This window comes from Tiliqua scincoides, chromosome 6 (genome assembly GCF_035046505.1).
Source record: "Tiliqua scincoides isolate rTilSci1 chromosome 6, rTilSci1.hap2, whole genome shotgun sequence".
In the NCBI taxonomy this organism is placed as follows: Eukaryota; Metazoa; Chordata; class Lepidosauria; order Squamata; family Scincidae; genus Tiliqua; species Tiliqua scincoides.
Window position 1 is genome coordinate 30,666,498 of NC_089826.1, and position 25,859 is coordinate 30,692,356.

The window sequence follows — 25,859 nt, forward strand, 5'->3', positions numbered from 1 at the left end:
CTGGGTAGTGTGGGGACCCCCACAGCGTCCTCCACAGGGCTCCCCAAGCCTCTGTGGGGGAAAAAGCAGTCTGAAACCACTTCGGGTTTTCTATTGTAAAATCGCAAGTCATTTCCAAATGCTTTTTTCTGGAAGCCGGTGCTGTATAAGGTAAGTCAAACCCCCCCAATCAGCCCCGGCAGTGGCATCATCCTGGGAATCATGTTACTGCCTTCCCCCGCCCATTAAAGGCATCGCAACGCCCCAGCTTGATAACCTCAGCACTACAGTAATAGAATCAGTTGATTTTCCAGCAGCCTTTTAAAGAAGTTGGGTCTTCACTCGGTGCTGTTATAGTGGTGAGGACATTCCATACTGTTGGTGCTTCAGTTACAGGGCCATGAGTCCTGTATCCACCTGCTAACACTAGCTGGTTGGATGTACCTGGAGCAGTACCTCTGACCGAAATAATTTTAGGCTACAATAGATGTTATGGTAAGCATGAGGCTGATATAGGAAATAGTAGCCTGTTAATATGGATATCTTCCCCCCCCCCCAAAGTCCCCATGTTCATTCTTGTGCCCTCAAGTAAACCCTGCAAAATGAATGTGGTAACATCTTAGTAGTAGAGTGGTGCTTGCTGGATCAAAGTTTAAAAGCTATAGAGACATCTAGTACGTACATTTTAGTTAAAAAACAAATTGGGAAGCTACCAGGTATGAACAGCATGGAATTGATTCAGTAGTCCCAATTATTTCTGGTTCATTGGTGTATTTAAAAGGACACATTGCTTTGAATGATTTTACATTTGCAGAGTATGCAAAGTATTTTCAAACAGTGCCTAGATTTTTGGATATATTTTTTGGGGGGTGGTTGAGCAATTTCTTGCATTTCTGTAGTTCATGTAAGGAGGAGGATAGTTCATGCTCTCTTTTTAGCAGCGCTGAATTTATCTCCAGCTCTGGAGAATTTCTTTTCTTTCCCACCCTCTCCATCCCCCCAAAGCTATAAGGTTGTTTGGAACAAACGGCTTGGAGAATGTACAGTTCCTTTTGATGGGGTCAGTGAGGGAAAGAAATAAAATAACCATGTTCCAAACAGAATAGACATGTTTGCAGAGGCAGCCTGATTATTGAGATGTATATTATATTAAAGCAAAGATGGTAAATTGTGAAAGTGGATTGGATTATAAATGATGCTGACCAATTTCCTGTGAAGTAATTCTATTTTTCTCTATGGTTTGTGTTTTAAGTCCAAATACTTGTCCTTTTCAGCTGTGATAGCCAATAAATATTTTTTTGATTGCAGCTGTAGGTTTATGAATTGAGCAAGTTATTCTGGTTCTGTTTTCAAAGTTAATGAACTTTTCAAGAACTGATTATAATCATGACTGGAGAGAGTAGGCAATTTTTTTTTTTTTGTATGGAAGACTGCTATGACAAAAAATACATAATTGTCTGTCTTTCAAATTAGGGTCGTTTGGCCTTTGGGAATCATTATCAGCCACAGACCATCTGCATTAACTTTGATGATGCTTTCCTAACTTACACCACAAAGCCTCCTTCAAGTCACCTTGATCAGTTTATGCACATTGTGAAAGGAAAACTGGAAAATGTGAGAGTTATGCTTGTTCCAAGTCCAAGATACGTTGGCCTTCAAAATGATGAGTAAGCAATTACAACTTCTTCAAAGTTTTCCAGTCATAAAAGAATGTCTTATTACAGTTAGCAATATTTTCTAATTCTTATGTAAATGTTGGCGTTATCCAATCATGATAAAGCCACCACACTGCCATATATTACTTTCCTCAGGTATCCCAACATGTGATTTTCATGAATGAAAGAGGCTCTTACTTCTGAAGCATACACAAACCTAAATATTTAATCCTATTTTCCATAATTTTTAAAGTCGAAATGTGAACAGTTTCAGACGGATGAGTTTTTGTGAAATAGGGGGAAAAACTAGCTGAATCTTTTAAAAGTGAGTTCATGTAAACATTATTGGCCTCTCAAATACTAGTGCTTAACCTTTTAGTATGTTCTTAATTAAATATGAGTACTCACAAGTTGTAGTCTAAGAAACACCAAGTAAGATGGTCTATTCTTAAACAACCTATGTACTGCTTGAACAAGACTCTGTTCAAGGATGAAAGCTGTCATACGTAGCCTAATTACGATAGGGATGGCTAGAATAATTTTGTCATGAGGGAGTAATTTCCTATGAAAGGCACATATCACGGAGCATTTCCATGTTTGCTATAAAGATACTGTTGTATGGCTACCTATATATGGATCTTCTGTACTACTGGTCTAATTAGTGAATATAATCTGTCCCATAGAGGCTTGGATTCTATTTTAGTGGGAAATCCATTAACAAATGAAAGAATGAAATGTAGGACAAGGATAGAGCAACTTTTTTTTTAAAGAAAGGCAAATTAAGCTTTTAGCAAAAAAGGTGAATGTTAAAAGTAAGAGTTTTGCTGTTTGAGGTGCATTACAATTGCATCAGCTTAGTGAAGATGACAATTTTAAGTTGAACTGGATATTTCTATGAGGTTACTTTAGGCATCAGAATACAATCTACTTTGTTTTATGAAAGATGATAAAGATTTTCATTCTATGGCAAGGGAATTTTTCAATATAGCCATACATAGGTTTTATATTGGTACATTGGTTTTATAATATTGGGTAGTATGCCAGTGTTGGTCAGCTTGGACAGTTATTTCCCAGATCAGTGCAATCAAGAGTTACAGGTATGTGTTGCTCAAGAAGGGGGATATCCGTCTGTCGTTGTGCGAACATTCTTAGTGCACAGTGCCATCTAGTGGGACAGTCAGCTGCAACCTATTTCTCCTAGGCTACAAACCTCCTTTATAAATTTTGGGGCAGTGGTTCTCAAACTTTAAGCACCGGGACCCACTTTTTAGAATAAGAATCTGTCAGGACTCACCGAAAGTGACATCAGAAGTGACATCATCAAGCAGGACCATTTTTAACAATACTAGGCTGCAATCCTACCCACACTAACCCAGGAATAAGTCCCATTTACTGTTGTTAAAAGCATATACATAGTAACTGTTAAAAATACAGATCTGAAACATTTCCCCAAATGCAGTCACATACCATAGTCTCATCAAGTCTAATATATTAAAAATAAAATATTGAAATGAATGAGGACCCACCTGAAATTGGCTCTTGACCCACCTAGTGGGTCCTGACACACTGTTCTAGGGCAACTATAATTCAGAACTTGCCATGAGGACTTACCATTTTAGCAACCTCATATGGCAATGTGCAGCAAACTCATCTACAAAAGAAATATGCAAGACACATTCTGGAAATTAAAGTTCATTGCTCTTTCCATTGCATTCTATGTTTTTATAGCATATACATCTAGGTTAGGGACTTCCTACTCCAGTGTTTCTCAAACTGTGGCTTGGGACCCACTAGGTGGGACCAATTTCAGGTCCCTTGTGTAACATCTAGTTCAGCCACCATTGAAAATACAGAACTGCTGGGCAGGGTGGGCTCTCTCTGTTGGGAGAGATGCATGGTGCTTAGCCCTGAATAGGTGGGAAGATGAGATGCTGGAAAGGGGGGAGGGCTGTGTGGTGAAGAAGGATCCAAGTTTGCATTCTGCTTTGACTTTCAAGCTGGATAGTTTGAGTTCTGAGCTATGTGAAATTACAGCATGAGCACATTTTGTAATGGGACCTTTGGTTGATCGCAGCTTAGGTTTGAAGTCTGATGTCACTTCCAGCTATGACATCACTTCTAGGTTAATGACATCACTTCTGGTGGGTCCTGACAGATTCTCATTCTAAAAAGTGGGTCCTGGTGCTAAAAGGTTTGAGAACCACTTTCTGACTCTATTGTATTTCTTTAGGTGCTCTATACAGGCATCCACTGCTTAACAATGATTCGCTTAATGACATATATGGTCACATATATGACGGTGTTCAAAGCACAATAAAGATGTTCTTAATGAGGCAATTGTGTCTCCCGTAGCCTGTAGCAGAGTGTCTGTTTACAAAGCAGAGAGGCTCTTAATGCAAAGAAGAGACAATCTATCTCCAGTAGCCTGTGCAGCCAGCTAGTGTCTGACAGGGAGTGTCTGTTTATACAACAAAGGCAATAGATTGGACTGAATGTTCACTTAATGACCTAACTGCATAACAATGGGGATAGGAGAACGTATCCCCATCATTAAGTGGCACACACCTGTAAATTGTCCTACATACTGCATGTGAAATTATAGCTTTAAGCTCTCATCAATTTTGGTAGTCTTTCAGTTTTATAAATGGCTATACTTGTCATATGCTATTAATATATTGTCATCTATGAGCATGGTACTTTATAAAGTATGAAAGGCTAGGTCCCTATCCCTAGGAGCTTACAAACTGTAAATGCGACAAGCAATTTTTCAGCCAATGAAGGGGAGGGAAGTACCTGCAGGTAAGTGGGAAGACCATGTAAGTATTTAAGTTACATGAAAGCCTATTCTTAGGCTTAGTACCGGTAAGGTATGGAGACTGTATTGCCAAACAATTTGTATATTTGTTTCATGAATGTTGTACTTCTTAAAACATAACTTTCTTTAACTTGTTGTGGTTACTGGGCTAGTGTATGCATTTGTATTGGCAACCTTCAGTCTCGAAAGACTATGGTATAAAAAAAACTATTTCTTGCAGGTCATCAGAGAAGCCAGGTGTCATTGTCCTAACGTTCCAGGTGCCCAGCTTTAGGGCAGTAGTTTTCTGTTTTCTGTTGCATGGTGCGGAGTTGTCGATCCGCTTGTCGGTTTTCACCCTAAACCCCACGCACCCCATGAGGTTAATGGACCGTGGCGAGGCAACACCTTACTGGCTGGGGACTGCCCAGCTTAAGGCGGGCGGTAGCTGCCCAATGAGATGCAATGATCTCTCCCACCGTCGGAAGCAGCCCCTGGCGTCATGCTCTACGCCAATCGAGCAAAGACTTATAACCGGTAAACTGCTGCTTCCTGTGTTGTGCTGACGCCGTATGGCGAAGTTGGAGTGTCCTCTCCAGTGCGCGAAGCCTGGGTAAAGAAGGTATGGAGGATAGGCTGTTACCCATGCAGCAAATCCCCCCTCTCCACGTCGCTGGAATGGTCCAATGGAAAGGCAGAAGCCAATACGGTTGGTTCCAGCGGCGTCGCAGGAGTTGCCAGAACGTGACTGTGTTCAGCCATGAACTGCCTCAGGGACTCCGGCTCCTGATTTTGCCTCGAGGTTGACTCCTGAAGCCTTTTCCAGAACTGGATGTAGCCACAAGGCAGTGGAGGTTTGAGGTCAGAGTTTCCTTCTCTTAGATGAGCTGCCTTCCTAGGCTGACGAGTCCCATCTACCCAGTGGTGTATGCATAAGGGTATGCATAAGTGTATGCATAAGGGTCTCCTTATTTCTGGAAAATTGATTTAAGCTCCTCCTCTCACCTTCTGAATCTCCAAATGTGTTATGTGTGGTTATCAATGGTGGTTTACTGACTTCTGTTCAATTTTTTTAAAGATATTGAACCCCTAACCCTAATCCTTTTTCTTCTATGACAGACCCCCAAGATTAATGGGAGAAGGTTTTGTTGTGATGCAGTCTAATGATGTTGATATCTACTATTATATGGATGAACCAGGTAATTGTTAAACTCACAGTTAAGGTTAGTGCCAGTTAATCACCAAACTTAGGGTGCAGCTTTAGGAGATTCAGGATCTCCAGCATTTTTTTCTTTTAAGTTGAAAAGCAGCTATGCCTCTCACATTGGTGGTGGAAATTTTAACTCTTTCCCCTTGCACTGTATGGTTTTTGTATTTATTATCCTATAAGACAAGCTTCAGGGGTGAATGGAAAGTTAGATTGGGGAAAACAGCTGGGGGGAGGGAGAAGTCACAATTACCCTAATGCTGTGATCTCAGTCTGGTTTGCCCGGACAACTGCTTGAGTTTAAAAAAGAGAGGCAGCAATCCTAAACGCATTTGCTTGAATGTAAATCTCATTGAAGTGAATGAGTGTAATTTCTTAGTATATATGCATAGGATTTTCAAAGGTGGTCATAATTTTGACTTTAAGTATACCTATTAAAAGTCATACTAAAAAGATACAAAACAATATCTGAAGCCCAGTCTGTGAATTCTTGCTATTATCAGTCCATTGACGATTTTTAATCCATGTGGAAGATAGATATTGCAGTCTTGTAGTGGCATGTGTTAATTTCTTAGGCTGCAATCCTAACCACACTTTCCTGAGAGTAAGCCCCATTGAACAAAATAGGACTTACTTCTGAGTAGACCTGGTTAGGATTGTGCCCTTAGTTTTGTATACATATGCTAGTTGTAACTAGGAATATTTGTTACTTGAAAAGCTGTTTTGCTATTTTCTAAAATACAGGTCTGGTACCAGAAGAAACAGAGGAAAATAATGAAGAAGAAACAAGTAATGAGGATAGTAAATTGCAAGACCTTCCACCTTGTTGGGGATTAGATATAGTTTGTGGCAAAGGAACAGATTTCAACTATGGACCATGGGCTGACAGGCAAAGGTACTATGGTGATTTCTTTTTTGTATCTCTGCTGCAGTAACTGAATACTAGAAGTCACAGCATGTCCTGGTGTTATTCTCTGTTGTAAAATTTCCATGAGCAAATAAGTATTTTGCTTTCTTTAAATCCACATGCTCATTTATTTGTATGTTCAGAATCCAGACTTTGCCGAGAAATCATGAGATGTTTCTGTCTTGCATTTGCAAGGTGGCTTCACTTTCAGAAATCTCCCTAAAAGGACCATTTGAGGTTTGATGGGGGACTTCAGTGGTGAAGGGTGGTCCAGGAACATTGCTGTTTCTTTGGGAAACATCCATTTACAGGGAGTTTTGAGAGTATTTCCTCCTCAAGGATTCAGAATCCTAGAATGTGCATGTGAGGCTGCCTGTTCTCTGACTGTGATTGGAGCATGATGGAGGAATATGCCATGGCTTCTGAAGTGGTTGTAGATGAAGGCTGGTGTCAGAATGTGCTAGATCCTGAGGCACAGCCTTGTTCTCTGCCACTTCCTGTGTGCATGCACTGTTTGGCTCTTAACCGCCCACTGTACCTTATCCCAGGCAGCTCATCCTTTCCTACTCTATCTTATCTGGGGTATGGAGTGTGGAGTATCTTACCTTGCAGTTGGCAGCAAGTGAAGGGGAGCACTGCCACCCTTTTGCCCTGAATGTTTGCCAGCTCTCACCACATTAGTGTTTGGAGAGAAGAGCCTAGGTATGGACATTTCATTCCTCACTTCTTCAGATGCCCATAGGAATTGTTTCCTGGGGCCCTAGAGTCCTCTTGAGAAAAATTGAATTTCTTGGCTGCTACAGTCCCACAGCGAGCAAGCTGTAGTAGCAAACAACTGAAATGCTAACAGGCAGATGCACTGAAAAATGTGTGTGTTTAAGCTGAACAACTTGATTTTGAGCAAACTGTACATTCCACATGGCAGGGACAGCAAGTGAAACCCTTCATTCCAGGACTCCCTGCAGTCCTATTTAGAAAAAACTAATATGCAGTGAGAACAGCTGTGGAAAGTAGGGAAACCTTAGGACAGGGTTCTGCACAGAAAAGAAGCAGATTCTCATGGGTCTCCTCTTGGGCTGTTTATTCAAAATATACTCTTGTCGAACTTGGTCACTAATAAGTGCTGCATAAACAGCATTTTATGTGAGCTTATGTGCCTCTTCCAGATGATAAAATAGATATCCCCTAAGACAGTGCTTCCCAAATTTCTACAAGAGAGTTGGGAGCACCATGTGTGTGTGTATGCAGGGAAGGGACTGTGGCAGCAACACGATCCCCAGGATCACGTTTAACTCATGTTTAAAAGAGTACTGGCCTCCTGGGGGAGTGTGGAGAACCCCGCTGAAGTGGTTTTCTATTGTGTTTACTATTTTGGAGGCTTGGGGAGCCCTGCAGAGGTGACTGTGGGTCTCTCTGCACCTCCCAGAAGCCAGCGCTCCCTTAGACAAGTTTAAAAATAAACCCTCCCTCTGGCAGCATTATGATCCTGGGGATCACATTGCTGCCTTCCCCCTGCCTCTTAAAGGAGAAGGGACAAATGCTTCCCTGTCTGGTGGGTCTCAACCCACCAGTTTGGGAACCACTGTTCTGTTAAATTCTGAATATAGCACTTGTTTTGTGGAGGGAATGTGTATACTAGCTGTTCTAATTACATTAATTTCATTAAAATTTTATTCTAAATGGCTTAGCTTCCTGAATCATGATATATGTTTTAGTCATTCATTACTTACCCAAGTCTATTCTTATCTCTAAAATGTATTCACAGAAAGTGCTTAGTTGGACAATGTTTATTTCTGTATAAGTAACTTCCTTACTCTCTTGGCTTTTTTAGGGACTGTTTGTGGAAATTCTTCTTCCCACCAGATTACCAAGTTATGAAAATATCAGAAATTCCGCAGCCTGGGAAACCAAGGCAGATTCTTGCCTTTGAGCTACGTATGAATATAATTGCAGATGCAACAATTGATTTGCTCTTTACAAAAAATAGGGTAAATGACAATATTACTAGGTGTAATGCTTTGGAAGATATGCCAAGTAGTTACAACTTTTCCAATTAAAAAATGGAACAACGCTATATGAAATCTTGAAGATGACATTGGTGAATTATACCTTTATGTTGCATCACTACTTTTGCACATTCTCCAAAATATACGTTTGTTGCTAAATAAATCTGACTATTCTGAGTCCCTTCAAATCCATTTGTTTGTATATATGTAAATATCTTCATCAACCTTTTCTACCCAGTATGTGATGCCTGTTTTAACCTAAAACAAATAACAATGTACTATTTTTTAAAAAATTATATCCGTAATCTATTTGTATAGGAACTTCTTTTGGTGGTTTCTTTCTTCATAGTGAGTGAGATAAAGTGGTTATTCATAAAGGCTTTAACACTATGAAAGCTTGTCCCATCCAGTTATTTCAACTCCCTTCTAATGCCCACTTTTTGGCTAATTAACACCCCTTTATCTCTAGAAACAATAGCTGTGGTGTGCAAAGAAACGAACACAACTCCTTATTAGTTTGAGCAATTAACCAGAATTTATTGTTACAAACACAGACACTCCCTTCAATTCCTCTTGTCCATAGACTTTCCCCTCCCCAAAACTCCACTTAACTTAGTGGGTAAAGGGCCAAAGCCTCCAATCCAAGTCCAATCCAGAGCACAGTCCAGTCTTCCCAGTTTCAGTCCAATGCAGCAGAGTCCCTCCTCTGTGTCCAGCAGTGTCCTGTAGGTCTGGGGTGTCCCATAGTTCTGGGTGGGTGTAGGTCTTTGCTCTTTCTGAAGCTGCCTTTTATCCTTGGATGTTCCATTATCCAAAATGCAGCTCAGCTGTGAGGTGCTTTGTTAGCCCATAGCCATTCAAAGTCCCATCAAGGTCAAATGAAGCTCAGGTGTCCATTAGAGTCTCCATTGGCCTTGATCGATTACAGCTGTGGAGCCAGCCCTGCCCTTCCCCTAGCTGTCAACCAGCTATCAAAACATGGGAATCGCTGTCAACACCACATCACCCACCTGATGATCTTCTGATCTTCCATTACAAAGCTGAATAACTAAATATTTTGTTCTTTTTCATTAGCAACTACTAATTGTTCTAGCTGTTGTTCATGCCTCTGTTCATTGTTTCAGATGAATACTTTTGATGCTTTGGATGTTAAACTGGTATTTTTCTTCCACACTAGTGCATATCTTAGTTCTGTAATTTATATCATGTTTCCAATCAGTTATAGTCTGTTAGCTCTCATTGATCCTAGCAGTTTAACACATGATAGTGATAGGTAGAGACATAATACGGTCTTAGTGAATATGACAAAAACAATTTTTGTGCTTTTTTTATTGGCAGGAAACGAATGCTGTTCATGTAAATGTTGGTGCAGGTTCTTATTTGGAAATTAATATTCCCATGATTGTAAGTGAAAATGGTAAGTTGAGGCAAAACATATTTTGTTCCTTTTGGAAAATTAATCTTAGGTTCTAACAGTATACCGATTTGTGGAAGTATGGCTTTGAGTGGAAGTATGTGCCAGTGTGTGTGCAGGCTAGGATGGAGTTGAATTATACATCATTGAATACTTGAGGCCTTTTCCTGCTGTGCCAGTGTATTTCCATTAGTGTAAACAGTTTGTTTAAATAGATTTTTGTCCCGTCTTTCTCTTGTTTGCTTTACTTCTGGCCTTCCTTAAGATGTTAATTTAATTTACATTTATTTTACCTTAATTTAGTCTTATCATTAATTTAATGTTCAAAATAATACATTAGTTAACTAAACAGATGTCTCAAATAAAAGCTTTCTTGTTAGAAAAATGGGTTCGAACCATGCTTTACGTCTGCCACTGTGGGCAGAATGGACCAGATCGGGCTTTTTCTGTGTATGTGTAGAAATAATTGTATAATGTTTAAAGAGAGAGTCTGGCACATATTGAATCTTTTGTTCTATTTATTAGGATACTCTCCCTCAATTAAAGGACAACTTTTACATGTAGATGCCACCAGCAGTATGCAATACCGCACTCTCTTAGAAGCAGAAATGTTAGCTGTAAGTATTCCTGTGAAAAAGCAGAATTTCTATTGTACTTTTCTTTCAGACTTATTCAGAGTTTTAAAAAGTGGTTTGGGGAATTTTTTTTTACTGGCAGTGCCTTTTAAAACACATCTAAATGCATTTTTAAATACATAGGTGAATATGTATGAAACAGCTAATTAATAAAGTAAAATAATCAAACAAAAATCTACTCTGTCAGATTTGTTTTCCTAGCTTTTGGGATTTCTTCCCACTCAGCCTGCCTACTTGGTGCACAGAAAACCACTTGGTCTTATAGTCAGGACAAGTATTTAGTTCCTGCCAGATCTGTTGCAGTCTGTTCGTAACCACACCATATTGTCTTATTTCATTCTCCCTACCATTTCATGAACCATCCAGTAAATCACATAACCAATATGTGCCAAAGACTTCTGTGTTATCATCTCAAAATTCCTTTTCTTAATACAGTATGGATTAATCATTTAGCTGATTTGTGGTAGTGAAATATTAAAATAACACTCTCATACAAAACATTGTGATTGAAAACCATGTGATATCTTGGTTATGAAAGCTGATAGCAAGCATACTACATTTGAGTTCATTTATAGAACTTTTCAAATAGATGATGTTGGATTGGTCCTTAGTGACTTTAAAAGATCTAAAAATTGGCAGATTGAGGGCCCAAACCTATCCAACTTTTCAGTGCTGGTGCAGCCGCATCGTAGCCATGAGGTATGGGAACAAACATTTCCTTACCTTGAGGAGGCCTCTGTGACTGCCCCCTCACCTCAGAATGCAGTGCAAACTCCGTTGGCACAGTTTTATCAGCGCTGGAAAGTGGGATAGAATTGGGCCCTGAGTTAATTCTCAGATCACCTTAGCAAGAAATTTCTTTTTTTAATTATCCATCAAATACATAGTCATTGTCTAAATGCAACCTTGGATGTTCTTAATTTTGTTTACTTGTTACTCTGCACATGCCTGATCTCATCTGATCTCGGAAGCTAAGTAGGGTCAGGCCTGGTTAGTACTTGGATGGGAGACCGCCTGGGAATACCGGGTGCTGTAGGCTTATACTATAGTCTTTCGAGACTGAAGGTTACCAACCATTACTTGGTGGATATTGTTTATGCCAATAAAGGTGAAATGAAATGAAATGAAAACATAGTCATTGTTTCATTTTTGCTGCTATTTATGCATAATCATATTTTGTATTGCTACTTTTGTATTTGGTTCAGTTTCACATTAATGCCAACTATCCCCGAATATGGAACATGCCACAGACATGGCAGTGTGAACTTGAAGTTTATAAGGCAACATACCACTTTATCTTTGCTCAGAAAAGCTTCTTTACAGGTAAAGATTATATTTTTATGTACTGTATGTATATTGAAATATTTCAAGTAATACAGTGTAGATGTGTATAGATATCCCAATTCAGAATTGTTACAAAGCTGTCTTTCCGGTTGATACCTGTTTCTGTAGTCATTTAAACCGATCTGTAGAGTTTTTTAACAGCACAAAATGTATGCCTGTAAAGCAGTTCCAGAGAGAGACCTCTTGGTGTACAAGTCATCTAAATGATTTATGTCTTAGAGAAATTAACTGGTTCTGCTATTGTCTTGATATATGATGTTCACATTAAATTAGAAATAGCAAAAGCTCTCTTCTCCCTCCAGCACTCCCCAGGCTCAAGGCAAAATGAGCCTAGCTTTAATCTTACACTAAGTAGTCCTTATATAGTCAGTGGGACTACTACAGATAGTGAGAATGGCAACTGCATTTAAAATTGCAGCATAAAACTCCAAGAATATTGACCTCTCTCTCTCTCTCTCTATATATATATATATATACTATCTTTTGTAGTATGTTGAGGCTTAGAGAGGGAGGAAGACCTGGTATATGTGTTGTTGCTGCTTTTAGCTACTGTTATGCCCTTGTGATGAGAGAGCTGAGCTGAGAAGCTGGTTTTACTGTTAGACAAGATGAAGTTAAGACTGTATTTTATCAACAACAAAATATGAAGATCTAGACTTCTAATCTAGCAGTTCAATCCTATGTTTCCCAGCTCCAGAAGGAACACCTGCATCAAAATGTCAACTGCTGTATCCTGCGGTTGCCAGGAAGCCACCAGAGGTCTCCTTGGGAGAAGGGGACCGTGAGGAAAGCCCCAGGCCCTGCAATGGGGCTTTTCACATCTGTGCTGGCTATTTTGCAGGCTCAAACTTGAGAACCTTTGTGTCAGGCTTTTCAGCCCGACATGAGGATAGGTTTAGACACCTCAGGGCTCTACTGATCCTGGTCTTCCCCTGCTCCTCTTTCCCCCTGCCCCGGAACACCTCCCCCCTAGCCTGAACTCCTGCACCATTGCCCAGAGCTCTTAACTTGCTCCAGGCAGTGTCCTTCCAGTGCTGGATCCAGCATCTACTGATGCTGGCCCGGTGCCAGCACTCCCTTGGTGCTGTAAATGTGCTTTATGGCACATTTATGACACCTAGTGCCAGCGCTGGAGCTCAGTGCTGGCGCTGAAGGCCCATAGGCCTAATCCTATCCAATTTTCCAGTGCTGATGCAGCTGTGCTGACAGGGCACACGTTGCATTCTATGGTGGGGTGCAGTCACAGAGGCCTCCTCAAGGTATCTCAGGGCTGCATTGGTGCTGGAAAGTTAGAAAGGATTGTGCCCAAAGTGTTAGTTGGCAACCTTCAGTCTCGAAAGACTATGGTATCGCGCTCTGAAAGGTGGTTCTGGAACAGCGTCTAGTGTGGCTGAAAAGGCCGATTCGGGAGTGACAATCCCTTCCACACTGGGAGCAAGTGCAGTCTGTCCCTGGCCTGTCTCCCTGGCTATGGGCCTTCCTTCTTTGCCTCTTAGCCTCAGACTGTTGGCCAAGTGTCTCTTCAAACTGGGAAAGGCCATGTTGCACAGCTTGCCTCCAAGCGGGCCGCTCAGAGGCCAGGGTTTCCCACTTGTTGAGGTCCACTCCTAAGGCCTTCAGATCCCTCTTGCAGATGTCCTTGTATCCCAGCTGTGGTCTACCTGTAGGGCGCTTTCCTTGCATGAGTTCTCCATAGAGGAGATCCTTTGGGATCCGGCCATCATCCATTCTCACGACATGACCGAGCCAACGCAGGCGTCTCTGTTTCAGTAGTGCATACATGCTAGGGATTCCAGCTTGTTCCAGGACTGTGTTGTTTGGAACTTTGTCCTGCCAGGTGATGCCGAGAATACGTCGGAGGCAGCGCATGTGGAAAGCATTCAGTTTCCTCTCCTGTTGTGAGTGAAGAGTCCATGACTCGCTGCAGTACAGAAGTGTACTCAGGACGCAAGCTCTGTAGACCTGGATCTTGGTATGTTCCGTCAGCTTCTTGTTGGACCAGACTCTCTTTGTGAGTCTGGAAAACGTGGTAGCTGCTTTACCTACGCGTTTGTTTAGTTCGGTATCGAGAGAAAGAGTGTCGGAGACCGTTGAGCCAAGGTACACAAAGTCATGGACAACCTCCAGTTCATGCGCAGAGATTGTAATGCAGGGAGGTGAGTCCACATCCTGAACCATGACCTGTGTTTTCTTCAGGCTGATTGTCAGTCCAAAATCTTGGCAGGCCTTGCTAAAACGATCCATGAGCTGCTGGAGATCTTTGGCAGAGTGGGTAGTGATAGCTGCATCGTCGGCAAAGAGGAAGTCACGCAGACATTTCAGCTGGACTTTGGACTTTGCTCTCAGTCTGGAGAGGTTGAAGAGCTTTCCATCTGATCTGGTCCGGAGATAGATGCCTTCTGTTGCAGTTCCAAAGGCCTGCTTCAGCAGGACAGCGAAGAAGATCCCAAACAAGGTTGGTGCAAGAACACAGCCCTGCTTCACGCCGCTTCGGATGTCAAAGGGGTCTGATGCGGAGCCATCAAAGACAACAGTGCCCTTCATGTCCTTGTGGAAGGATCTGATGATGCTGAGGAGCCTGGGTGGACATCCAATCTTGGGGAGAATCTTGAAGAGGCCATCCCTGCTGACCAGGTCGAAAGCCTTTGTGAGATCTACGAAGGCTATAAAGAGTGGCTGTCGTTGTTCCCTGCATTTCTCCTGCAGTTGTCTAAGGGAGAATACCATATCAGTGGTGGACCTGTTGGCTCGGAATCCACACTGTGATTCTGGATAAACGCTCTCTGCAAGTACCTGGAGCCTCTTTAGTGCAACTCGGGCAAACAACTTTCCTACAACGCTAAGGAGAGAGATGCCACGGTAGTTGTTGCAGTCACCCCTGTCGCCTTTGTTCTTGTACAGCGTGATGATGTTTGCATCCCTCATGTCTTGAGGTACTCCACCTTCTCTCCAGCAGAGACAAAGGATTTCATGCAGCTCAGTGATGATGATCTCTTTGCAGCACTTTAGAACTTCAGCAGGGATGCTGTCTTTTCCAGGTGCCTTGCCAAAGGCAAGGGAGTCCAGGGCCACGTGAAGTTCTTCTAGGGTTGGTTCACTGTCAAGCTCCTCCAGCACAGGCAGGCTGTTGTTCAGTGCTTGTTCGGTGACTACATTTTCTCTGGAATATAGCTCAGAGTAGTGCTGCACCCAGCGTTCCATCTGCTGCGCCCGATCCTGGATGACCTCGCCTGTTGCAGACTTAGTTTTATAAAGGAATTTTTGTCACTGAACTACAGTAACTAGTCTTTTTTCCCCTTAGATTTGATTCAGGATTGGTCCAGCGACAGTGCTCCTGATATCTTTTCCTTTGTTCCTTATGCATGGAATTTTAAAATCATGTTTCATCAGTTTGAAATGATTTGGGCAGCGAATCAGCACAATTGGATTGATTGCTCCACAAAGCAACAGGAAAATGGTGAGAACTACTGTATATATTTATGTAAGAAGGCATCCTACCTCTCTCCATTCCTCAGTGATGCATAAATGCCTTTCTACCTGAAGATAATACGCAGTTCCTTTAAAAAAAATTGCCTGTAAATGTGAAAAGCCCAGAAATCTCTTGTGTATGAGTACTACTTACTAATTCTACTGTTGGATTATTTCACTACAGTTATTACGTTTCTACTCCTTTGCAGAATAATTATGTATTTTTGTGAGTTCCATAGAAAGTAAAAATCTGGTAGCAGTTCGCCAGGAAGGTTGAATTTGCGCATATGAAAACTCATACATTCACCAAAAATCCTATCTCAGTCATTACTTGCATTGAGGGTACGAGTTTTTTCTCTCAGTCCAATGAAGGTGGCTGCTTTCCTGCTCCCTAAGCAGCCAGAGTTTCCAAGAGTGTCTGATTCTTGAGGCTGTGTATGAACCACTTTCTTTGTCACTTGAATTCTTTGGGATTTGACATACTTGGAATAATGAAGAAGGCATCTTAGGACTTCATGTATACGTGCCTCTGTTTCTTTGTTCTCTTACACATTGCATGAGTATTATAGAATGGGAAAACTGTGGTCGAAGCATGTATTGAGTGGATTGCCTGAAGCAGCCTTTAGGTGCAATTCTTTTGAATTCAATGTTTTGTTCTAATAGCCTTCTGTAGTGGAGTAATCTGTATTTGCACCTGCTTCTTATGTTTTGGAACAATATGCCTTTACACTGTTGTATTCATTTGAGGTAAGGATGAGTTGCAGTGTTTTTCTCCCATATGTGCTTAGTGCAAAAGTAGCATTGAGGCTTGTGTTCTAGTGCAATAATTAAAGAACTATAAATGTTTTGTGTGAGAGGAATTTTTCCAAAGACGACTGATAGTTGAATTTTTGTTCTCTTGTAGTTTATGTGGCTGCCTGTGGGGAAACATTGAACATCGTATTCTCTTTACCTTTTACTGATTTTGTTCCAAGCATGTGCAGTACTAAATTCTCTTTAAAGGTAAGTGACTTTATCCTCTGGGAAATTGTGTTTTTGATGGTGAGACCTTTAACAATGTGGGTTTCTTCCTGGTTATGGGAACATCTAGTCTTTGTCACAGCTGCACTTAAAGCTCACTTTTTTCCCCCAGTGCATGCTGCCAAAGTTCTCTTTTACAGTTAGTATTTTTCCCTCTTTCTCCCTATCACTTCCTTTCTTTCTCTGAAAGATTTCTGTGGCAGTATCCTTTGTCACCCATGTTCAATGAGGTCATGACCAACTTGTGGGTTATAATCCACTAGTTAAAGGCCAGTGTGCTTATAACTCTATTTTACTTGGTGAATATTTTCTCGAAGTGTTCTCATTTATTACCACTACCCTATTAATCTTAACACTAAAGACACATGTACAACAGAATTTGTAGTCTTGCTGTTTATTTTTGAACTGCATGTACATGAAACTTGACTGTCTGAGGCTTTAGGTAAAACATTTTATGCTGCATCCATACTGCCTTTTGTATAGCTTTTAATGAAATAGAATGGTTTAGGCCAGTGTTTCTTAAATGGTGGGTCAGGACCCACTAGATGGATCGTGAGCCAATTTCAGGTCCCCATTCATTTCAATATTTTATTTTTAATATATTAGTTTTGATGCTACTGCGGTACGTGACTGCATTTGGGGAAGTATTGCAGATCTGTACTTTTAACAAGCTGCTATGTATGTTCTTTTAACAATGATAGTAAATGGGACTTACTCCTGTGTAAGTGTGGGTAGGATTGCAGCCTAGGATAATAAAAAAATTCTCCTGCTTGATGATGTCACTTCTGGTCATGACATCACTTCCAATGGGTCCTGACAGATTCTCATTCTGAAAAGTGGGTCCCACTGCTAAATATGTGAGAACCACTGGTTTAAGCGATTGTAGGCAAAAAAATCTGGTGATTGACACCGGTATTGCTTTGTCAGTGAATTCATTCAGATTCTCTTTGTGTTGTACATTTCCTTAGCTTGGCTGGTTTACCATATGTTATATGCTATTGTAGAAAAAGTTTAATTGGTCTCTGCAGAAATGTTTTGACTTCATCTTTCTTCTCTATAATTTTCTTAATGTGCAAATTAGGGCGCAATCCTAACCAATTTTCCATCACTGGCATAGCTGTGCCAGTGGGGCATGTGCTGCATCCTGCAGTTGAGGGGCAGTCATGGAGGCCTCCTCAAGATAAGGCAATGTTTGTTCCCTTACCTCGGAGTTGCATTGCCATTTTGTCAGTGTTGGAAAGTTGGTTAAGATTGCAACCTTAGTTATTTAACTATGAATAAATAGCCTCTGTTCCCCTCAATCCCCTAACAAATACTCTAGGATACACCAATATGGTCAGATAAGCCTGTGGAGACATGAATCAGTCTTGCATGGTTAGTGTTTGTATGCATTTGAAAAAATGTCAGGTGCCAAACCTTATAGAGCTAATATGGTCTTTAAGCTAAAGTGTTTTCTATAATGCTTTGAGGCCATTAAGTGAATATTATGTAAATACTGATTTACATTCATGTTATATTTTCAGAGTGAAAGTCTTGATCTTCGCTTATTACTTCCTGACTGCCACCCTAGTAAATATTCTCTCTTCATGTTGGTGAAAGATTGTCATTCTAACAAATTAAACCCAGAGTGCGTTTCTGCTGAAAGTCAAAGTGGTCAAAAACCAAGCAAACCAAGGTGGAGGAACATGACTCAGGAAGAGTGAGTTCTGTTTCTGTTATACTTTAGTTCCTTGTATATTTTTTGTATTTGATAACAGGCATTGCTACCAATTCTTTTATTTTTTGGCATGTTAGGAAATATTTTATTAAGCTTTCAGTTATTATAAAACAGATTATTTCTTTTAAAAGGGCTGGTTGGGTTGAATGCTGGACTGTACCAAGTGTTATGCTTACAATTGAATATGCGTGGCATCCAATTTATCCTCAGAAGGCTGATGAACAATTGAAGCAGTCCCGTAAGTGTCATCTAGTTCATTTTTATACATATAAATGTAATGAATTTGCCAGAGCTTACTGTATAAAGCTCATTTTGAAAGAGAAAATGGAGCCCAAGTAAAATAGATTGAAAGCCAGTTGAAACTTGTGGACCATGCTGTTAAATTACGTAGACCAGCAGTTCTCAAACACCCAGGGAGTTCGAACCCTGCTGTAAGTCCTTGCAGGGGAGGGGGGAGGCAGCGAGGTGATTGCCAGGATTGCATCGCTTTGGAGGGGCACAGAGGCTTGGCTGGACTTACCACAGACTGCAGCAGCCTCTTGTAAGGCTTTCCAACGTGCGGAAACTGTGAAAATAACAATCGCGACTCACTACTGGTTTTGCGATTGCAAACTGGAAGTGGGTTGTGATTGTTAGTTTTACATTCCCCACATGTTGGGGAGCACTGCAGAGGCTGGTGCAGGGCTCCCTGCATCCCGGGTGATCAGCTTGCTGCCTCCCCCCCCCCCCCGCAAAGATTTTGATGATCAAGAGCATCAAGTAAGCGTGTGTGTGTGTGTGTGTGTGTGTGTGAGTGAGAGAGAGAGAGAGAGGTGGGACCTCGGTACCTGCAGGTCCCCATTTAAATGCTTTTGAAAAGAAAAAAGCGAAGGTAATGTAATTGCATTCAGCCCCATCTAATGTATTCTGATACATTCTGTGGCAAACCTGGAAGTGGGTTTTTAAGGGCTAAAAATAGCTATAAAGCCTGGGAAACATTGTGATTTGACCGTACAAAAGTAGGAAAAGAGATGTGGGTGCTTTTTTGTTTTTAAAAGCATTTAAATGGGAACCTTGGTATATGCCGGCATCCGTGGTAAATCAGATTTGCAGATACCGTGGTTGGGCTGTAGTTTGCATTTTGTGGTGGGCAGCTGCAAGTGGATTTCAGTTTGAGGGAGGATTGTGGGATTTTGATTAATACTCTGCATCTAGAACCATATGTCTCCTTGTTTCTGTGCTGCCTACTGAATTTATACACTTTGAAATAGAACCATTTTATAGGCAACTTGAGTTTTCTAGTGTTTTTGTTTCCTCGAGAATGTTTTTTTAAAATACACTCTTGCCCACCGTCTTTTCAGCACATAAGGACCCCCAGGCAGTTCACAATAGAACTAAAAGATAATGTAGTATTAAAGTGAGTTCCAGCTAGTCTGCTATTCAGAACAGTTGGAGATAAATTGTACAGTTTTTTTCCAGACCTGCAGGAGAATTGTGCACTATTCGTGTTGAATTAAAATACTTTTTCTTGAAACTGTCTTCTCACTGAGTGGGGGGCAAGCAGACTGGAATTTATTCAGTAAATACAGCCAGCTAGCTACCTCCCTTCCTGCCTTGCTGGTCCTTGCAAGGCATTCTGAAGCACGGCCTGCCTTTTTTTGCCATTCTGCCATTCTTTTTCAAGTACCCCTAAAGGTCCTGTTGAGTGTCCCTGGAGTACATGAATACCAGGTTGGGAACCACTGTTCTACTGGTATGTAGTTTACAGTGCATTTACTCTGATAGTGTTTACAAAAAGGTGGTGAAGACCAGAATTTAAAAAGAATAGAAATGTATCTTACGATCTTTTACTATGTTTTTAATAAATTAGAGACTACAGTTCTTAGGTAACAATTAGTGGTAGGTTATTTTTCAGGATTTGACCTTGAGTAAAATCAGACAAAACTATAGTCAGACAGCCCCCTAAGTTTAACCCCCGACTTATTTGAGGGTCACAGAAAATTCCATGATTGTTGGCTCAAAACCTGCCCTCGGCTTATCTGTGGGGTCAACTTATAGGCGGATGTCTGCGGTGCATCAGTAGTCCCTGAACCACTCATGTGAAATTCCAAACCTTTTCCTTAATTGTACTAGAGTTATACCGTTTTTGGTGACATTTAACTTTTTAATTTATTTTCAAGTGTCAGAAATGGAAGAAACAATCTTATCTGCACTGAGACCATCACAGAAAATAGTGGATAGAGGTGTGTCTCCCTCAGGTTCTTCCCGCCTCCCTGTTGACCCTTCAGAGCTTCCACCTGACAGACTTCGTGTGGAACTAGAACTCTCCCCAGATTCCCACATAACTTTATATGGCCCTCTTTTGAAAGCCTTCTTATCTATAAAGGTATGAAGATCTTCCAGGTGTGATTAGTGTGCAAAGGACTCTTAGTGTCATTAAAACATGTGAAATTCAATGCCTTTTAAGCAAGAGTTTCTCTGTAGCGGCTGAATGTAACATCACATTTAGTTTCAATGGCAGTTGCAGTCATTTATTGTGTGAGGGAAAGTACATTTCCTTTCAGGTCTGGGGAGTGTTATGCGTTATTCCAGTTATGAGTCAATCTCCACTCACCCTCTGGATAGGATTAGTGTGAATTATTCAACACCCAGTTCAGATATTTGTAATGTGTTCTAAGTGAAGCTGCCAGAGCACCCTAATATTTTCCATTTTATGAATAATAATGAAGTATCACATCAACTGCCTGTTTATTTTAAAATTCTTAATAATGGAAAGCTGCCTATCTTTTAAGCATGTAATATAGTATTAACCCAAGTTGTGCAGGTTATTCCTGTATACAGTAATTAAAACTGAAAGGTTGCTTATTTAAGCAGATTGCAGAATTAGAGCTTTGAGGTGTGATTTATGTCATGCTCTGTTGTGATTAGTGTTGCTAATTCATCCTGCCAGGAAAATTATTTTGGTGAAGATGATATGTACACTGATTTTGAGGAAGTGATTTCAAGCTCCGTTCTGTCCATGTCAACATCTTCAAGCTCTGGATGGACTGCAGTAGGAGTGGACAAGAAAGATAGTGACACATCAGTCAGACCAGTTCATCCCCTAACTTTGCGGCCTTGGGATATTACTGTGCTTGTTAATGTTTACAAAGTGCATGGAAGACTACCTGTGGTAAGGTCTTTGGATGCTTTATTTATGCACAGGCATCAGGTGTGCAGTTGTTTTGTTAAACAATACACATGTGGGAGGGGGAAGTGTAATTGTCATGCTGGGCTTTGGGTGTGTCCTCTAGCGCAGTGCTACTCAAAGTGTCAACTATTGTGGGCTAGCAATTTTATTTTCTGATATGCTGGTCCATGGTGCATAGGCTTACCTGGCCCTTCCTGCTTCTCAGAGTCTCTCAGGAAGATTGGTGCATGTCCAAGTCATGTGGCAAGGCTTGACAGACTCCAAGAAGCCAGAAGAATGAAATGCTAGGAGACACACTCTAGTCCAAGAGCTGATCATTATTGAACCACACTTTTGAGGAGCACTGCTCAAAAGAGAGCACACTGGGAGATCACATTATGAGGTGAATGGGCAAGTAAAGGCTAAAATTATTATATATCTCCATATATACCCTTTCAGCAGAAAAGTTGACAAAGAGATTTTCAGAGGAAATCAAATCAATAAATGGTTCCCTGTTTCTCAAAGCATTCACAATCTCAAAGATGCAGAAAAGATAGCAGCAAACATCCACTAGAAGACACTGTGCTGGGGTGAATGGAGACACCCTGCTTTCTTCCAAGGAGAGGGAATGGAATGGTAGTTATCTTTGGATCATGCAACTTTTGAAAATGCCCTCAACAGATGGAAGTGAACGTCAGGCAAAAGATGTTTTGTTGGACCATGGCCTTAAACCCGGACACTTTTAATTGGACTGTAGAATGGAGACAGTTACTTTCCCCCTGAGAAGTACAAGAGGAGCACCACTTAAAGTGCCTCTTTGCCCAACTACAAAGAGAGATAATTGAAGTGAGGAAGACAGTTTTATGTTGTGCACACCATCACCCCACAAAAAAGGAAGTTTGGGGTGTCCAACAAGATGGGTGGGAAGTTATTTTCCATCAATGGAAGAAATCTCAGCAACTTAATCATGAGAAGACTGATTAACACTCCCCAAACCAATGTTTCAGCCAGTATTTCAAAGCATGTCTTGTAGCTTCTTCATGGAGACAAATTATGTGTATTTAAAATACAGTCAGTAGCAGCATGTGTGTTGACTTGGCTTGGTTGCAACAGTCTGGCCAAGAATAGGTTGTGTTGCGTTTTCCAACTTGCTAGAAATCATTTTGTGAAAACGCACTTCTGCAAAAGTCAAGGGTATGTCAACATGTCAACAAATGCTTATTCAGAATCTTTTTGTAATCTGGGAACTTGAACTTCTGGTGATATTTTTGGTGGTTTTTACTTTAGCACTGCAGCAGTGAAGGTCCTGAATGCCCTACAGCTTTTTTGGAAAGGTTATGTTTTGAGATGAAAAAAGGATACAGAGAAACGATGTTACAGCTTGTATTGTCACCAGTGAATTTATTCTTGAATGACAACTACCAGGTAACAGGATGCATTTCGTTCATTGATATTATCTAAGTTAGGGTTAGGTGTTTCTGCTTCCATCCATTTAAACTGAGTTTTATAAATGTATTTCTTTCAGTATGTCTGACCTAAACATGTCTATTAGATATACTGAGATTTTTTAACATGTGTGTATGATTTGTGGCCTATCACTGATGTGATCTGCTTCTGTAAGCTGTCACCAAAGTTCTGATCACAATCCTTAACACTGAAGGTGCAGCAGGGCTCTGTCGTTGTTGATGCAGCAGTTTAACATGGCCTTTATTCTCAAATAGTGTGTGTGTATATATTAATCCTATCCAACTTTCTAGCACTGGTGCAGCCGCAATGCAACCTTGAGGTAAGGGAACAAATGTTTCCATATCTTGAGGAGGCCTCTGTGACTGCCCCCCCACAAGATACAGTACATACCCCATTGGCACGGCTGCACTGGCATTGGAAAATTGGATAGGATTGGACCCAAAAGCAGCTCCTTCTTTGCATGTCTTTCTGAGAGAGTTCTAGGAATTTTAAAGGCTATGCAATGTTCTGGTACATACGTATCTCTGTCAAATCTCCTTTCGAAGTTGAGCATTTTACTCAACTTACTCAACGTATTTAATGGGGGAAGCAGTAAAAAATGTCATTTTGTTGACAAGTGTGAGCCAATAAGCTTTTAGCTTTGCTGAAATCCAGAAGGTCCTAATTTCTTGGCTGCTGGAAAGCTTAAGGCTGTACCTTTAAATAAAAATTAAAGAACTGGAGAATGAGAGTTGTAACTGTCTTGGCTCAGTGTTTATGTGCTGTGGTTTGCAATCACCTTTTGAATAGTAAAATTATAGATTGTACACTTTTTTTGAACCCCTGAATATTTAGTTTAGTCCATAGAAACAGACATCAATAATAATTCCTACTTTGGGAGAAGGGCCATAGCTCACAGAGCACATTCTTTTCATGTAGAAGGTTCCAGGTTTATTGTGTGGTATCTCCATATATGGCAGAGAAAAATTCCTGGCTAAAACCTTGGAAAGTCACCACCACTCTGTATTGATAATACTGAGCTAGATGGACAAATGGTCTGAGTCAGTGTAAAGCAGCTTTCTATGAATTAGTGAATGCAAAGTTTATTTAGCTGTCTTTTCAAAGGTTATTATTTTATTTTTTCTAGAGACCCCCTGTGGATGAAGTTCTTCGAGAGGGTCACATCAGCCTTTCAGGTCTGCAGCTACGGGCTCATGCTATGTTTTCAGCAGAAGGTTTGCCACTGGGAAGTGACACTTTAGAATATGCATGGTTGATTGATGTTCAGGCAGGAAGCTTGACAGCCAAAGTTACAGTTCCACAGGTAGGTAACTTTAGTTTCAGATACATGAATGGGTTTCTCTTGATGTACTGAAATATTACAAACATTAGAGCGCACTGAGTTAGGCAGGGCCAACTCCAGGCCTGAGGGGGTCCTCAGCATATGAGTGCTTTGAGTTTCCTCCTCCAGGGCACTGCTCAGTGGTGGTATGGTGGTGGCAGCTTCTACTCTTGCCATAGTCTACATTTATAAATAGGCTTTCTCTAGAAGCTACTGTAATTATATTTGATATCTGACATGGAGGACAGGAGAAGATGGCACTAGAGTAATTCTGGGCTTCTCCTGGAACCTCCTATCTGTGACTGGGAATGTCCTCTAGAGGTCTTTTGAATGATACAAGGCAGAGGTTCCCACACTGGGGCGTTGTGATATCCCAGCCAGGATGTGTCCCAGCCTGTCTTTGTCCCCTTAAAGGGTGGGGCAATGGCAAAGGTAGCAACCATGATTGTGCTGCTGCCAGGAATGATTTTTTTTTTTAATTTAAACTTACCCCTGGCAGCACTGGCCCTCCAGATGGTTGCAGGGAGCTCACAAATCCTTCTTTAGGGGTCCCCAAGCCTCCGAACAGCTAAAAATAGTGATTGTGACCCACTTCCGGTTTCGATGATCAGTATGTTCTTATCACTGTGCAGCTTATATGCCTACTCGAGTGGGGACAAACATTTGTGTTCCATGTGGTGTGTCGTGAGTTTCAGCTGGAAAGGCCAAAATCTGTAATTGTATGTCAGCATGGAATTGACCGTCGCTTCTGTGAATCTAAGGTAATGCTTCTTTCTAACCATTGTGATCTAATAAGAATTTGATAAACATCATGTAAGTATGTGGAGGCACCTATAGTTCCTGTTTTGTAGCAAAGGCACATAATAACCTTTTAAAAAAAAGTTTACTTTCCCCAATTTTACAGACCTGGACCAAAAGGTTTGTTTGCTTATCACTATCAGGCATCAGGTAGATTCCTAAAGCATTATGTAACTAAGCGAGACTTGGGGTGCAATCCTAACTGCACCCTGGGCTGGCACAAGTCTCTTGCACTGGCCTGGGAGGGTCACAAACGTGCTGTAAAGAACATTTGCGCCTCTGTGGAAGTAAGCCGTGCCAGTGCACAGAGGTGCGCCAGCCCGTGAAGACTAGATCCAGCCTCCATGGCAACAGGAGAAGGTTGGTTCGTGCCAGCTGAGCTCAGCCAGTGGAGTAGGAGAGTGGAGGGTGGGGAGGAGGCGTTCTGGGGCTGGGGGAAGGTGGGCAGGTAGGGAGCGGGAGACAGGGCCAGGATCCGGCAGTTATGCCTGATCCTACCCCCATTCCCGGGTGGCTTGGAGTGGCTCCTAGCTGCTCTAGTCTGCTTATCTGAGCCATCTTGTCAGGTGGCACAGATTCGAGTAGACCCATTGAGGCCTCTGCGGCTCTCCCTGGAGTAAGGAGAAGTTTCCCCTTGTCTTTGGCAGAGCCTCAGCCAGCCCGAAACTTGCGCTGGATACAGTGGAGGCCCGCTGGCCTGCCTGTTCCAACACAAGTTAGGATTGCGCTGTTGGTCAGATAGTTGTCCTACTTCCTAAACTTTCCGTTAGTCTCCCTCTAGTGTGCAGGCTTGTTGCCAGCATGTCATGTTCTTTAGTGAAGCAAGAACATTCCTTTTGTTAACAAGAAACACCCATGCTTCAATTGCTTCTAAAGAAAAGCAAATATTTAATGGGCACAGGCCCCCCCCCCCCGATCCGTGGGTAAGTGAAATTGTGGATACAGGATCCATGGATGCAGGGGATGCCTGTATATCAGA

The 25,859-nt window shown here is 41.4% G+C and overlaps 1 protein-coding gene and 1 pseudogene across 8 annotated transcripts in view; both read left to right on the forward strand.

Moving 5' to 3' along the window:
- The window catches only part of BLTP1 (bridge-like lipid transfer protein family member 1), a 160,644-nt gene that overhangs the window by 25,817 nt on the left and 108,968 nt on the right, over positions 1 to 25,859 (forward strand). For 6 of the 8 annotated variants that reach the window (XM_066633002.1, XM_066633007.1, XM_066633006.1 and 3 more), the window contains exons 1-9: positions 15,262 to 15,398; positions 16,314 to 16,411; positions 17,953 to 18,128; positions 18,278 to 18,384; positions 20,306 to 20,511; positions 21,076 to 21,297; positions 22,582 to 22,719; positions 23,888 to 24,064; positions 24,715 to 24,843. In XM_066633002.1, coding sequence (XP_066489099.1) covers positions 15,320 to 15,398; positions 16,314 to 16,411; positions 17,953 to 18,128; positions 18,278 to 18,384; positions 20,306 to 20,511; positions 21,076 to 21,297; positions 22,582 to 22,719; positions 23,888 to 24,064; positions 24,715 to 24,843 — 1,332 coding nt within the window. In that variant the 5' untranslated portion in view covers positions 15,262 to 15,319. Of the gene's footprint in view, positions 1 to 1,452; positions 1,647 to 5,547; positions 5,628 to 6,379; positions 6,531 to 8,373; positions 8,531 to 9,886; positions 9,966 to 10,487; positions 10,580 to 11,802; positions 11,921 to 15,242; positions 15,399 to 16,313; positions 16,412 to 17,952; positions 18,129 to 18,277; positions 18,385 to 20,305; positions 20,512 to 21,075; positions 21,298 to 21,619; positions 21,698 to 22,581; positions 22,720 to 23,887; positions 24,065 to 24,714; positions 24,844 to 25,859 lie in introns of those variants that run through there. The other 2 variants (XM_066633009.1, XM_066633008.1) reach the window with 2 other exon arrangements.
- LOC136656582 (5S ribosomal RNA) lies at positions 11,522 to 11,636 on the forward strand (annotated as a pseudogene).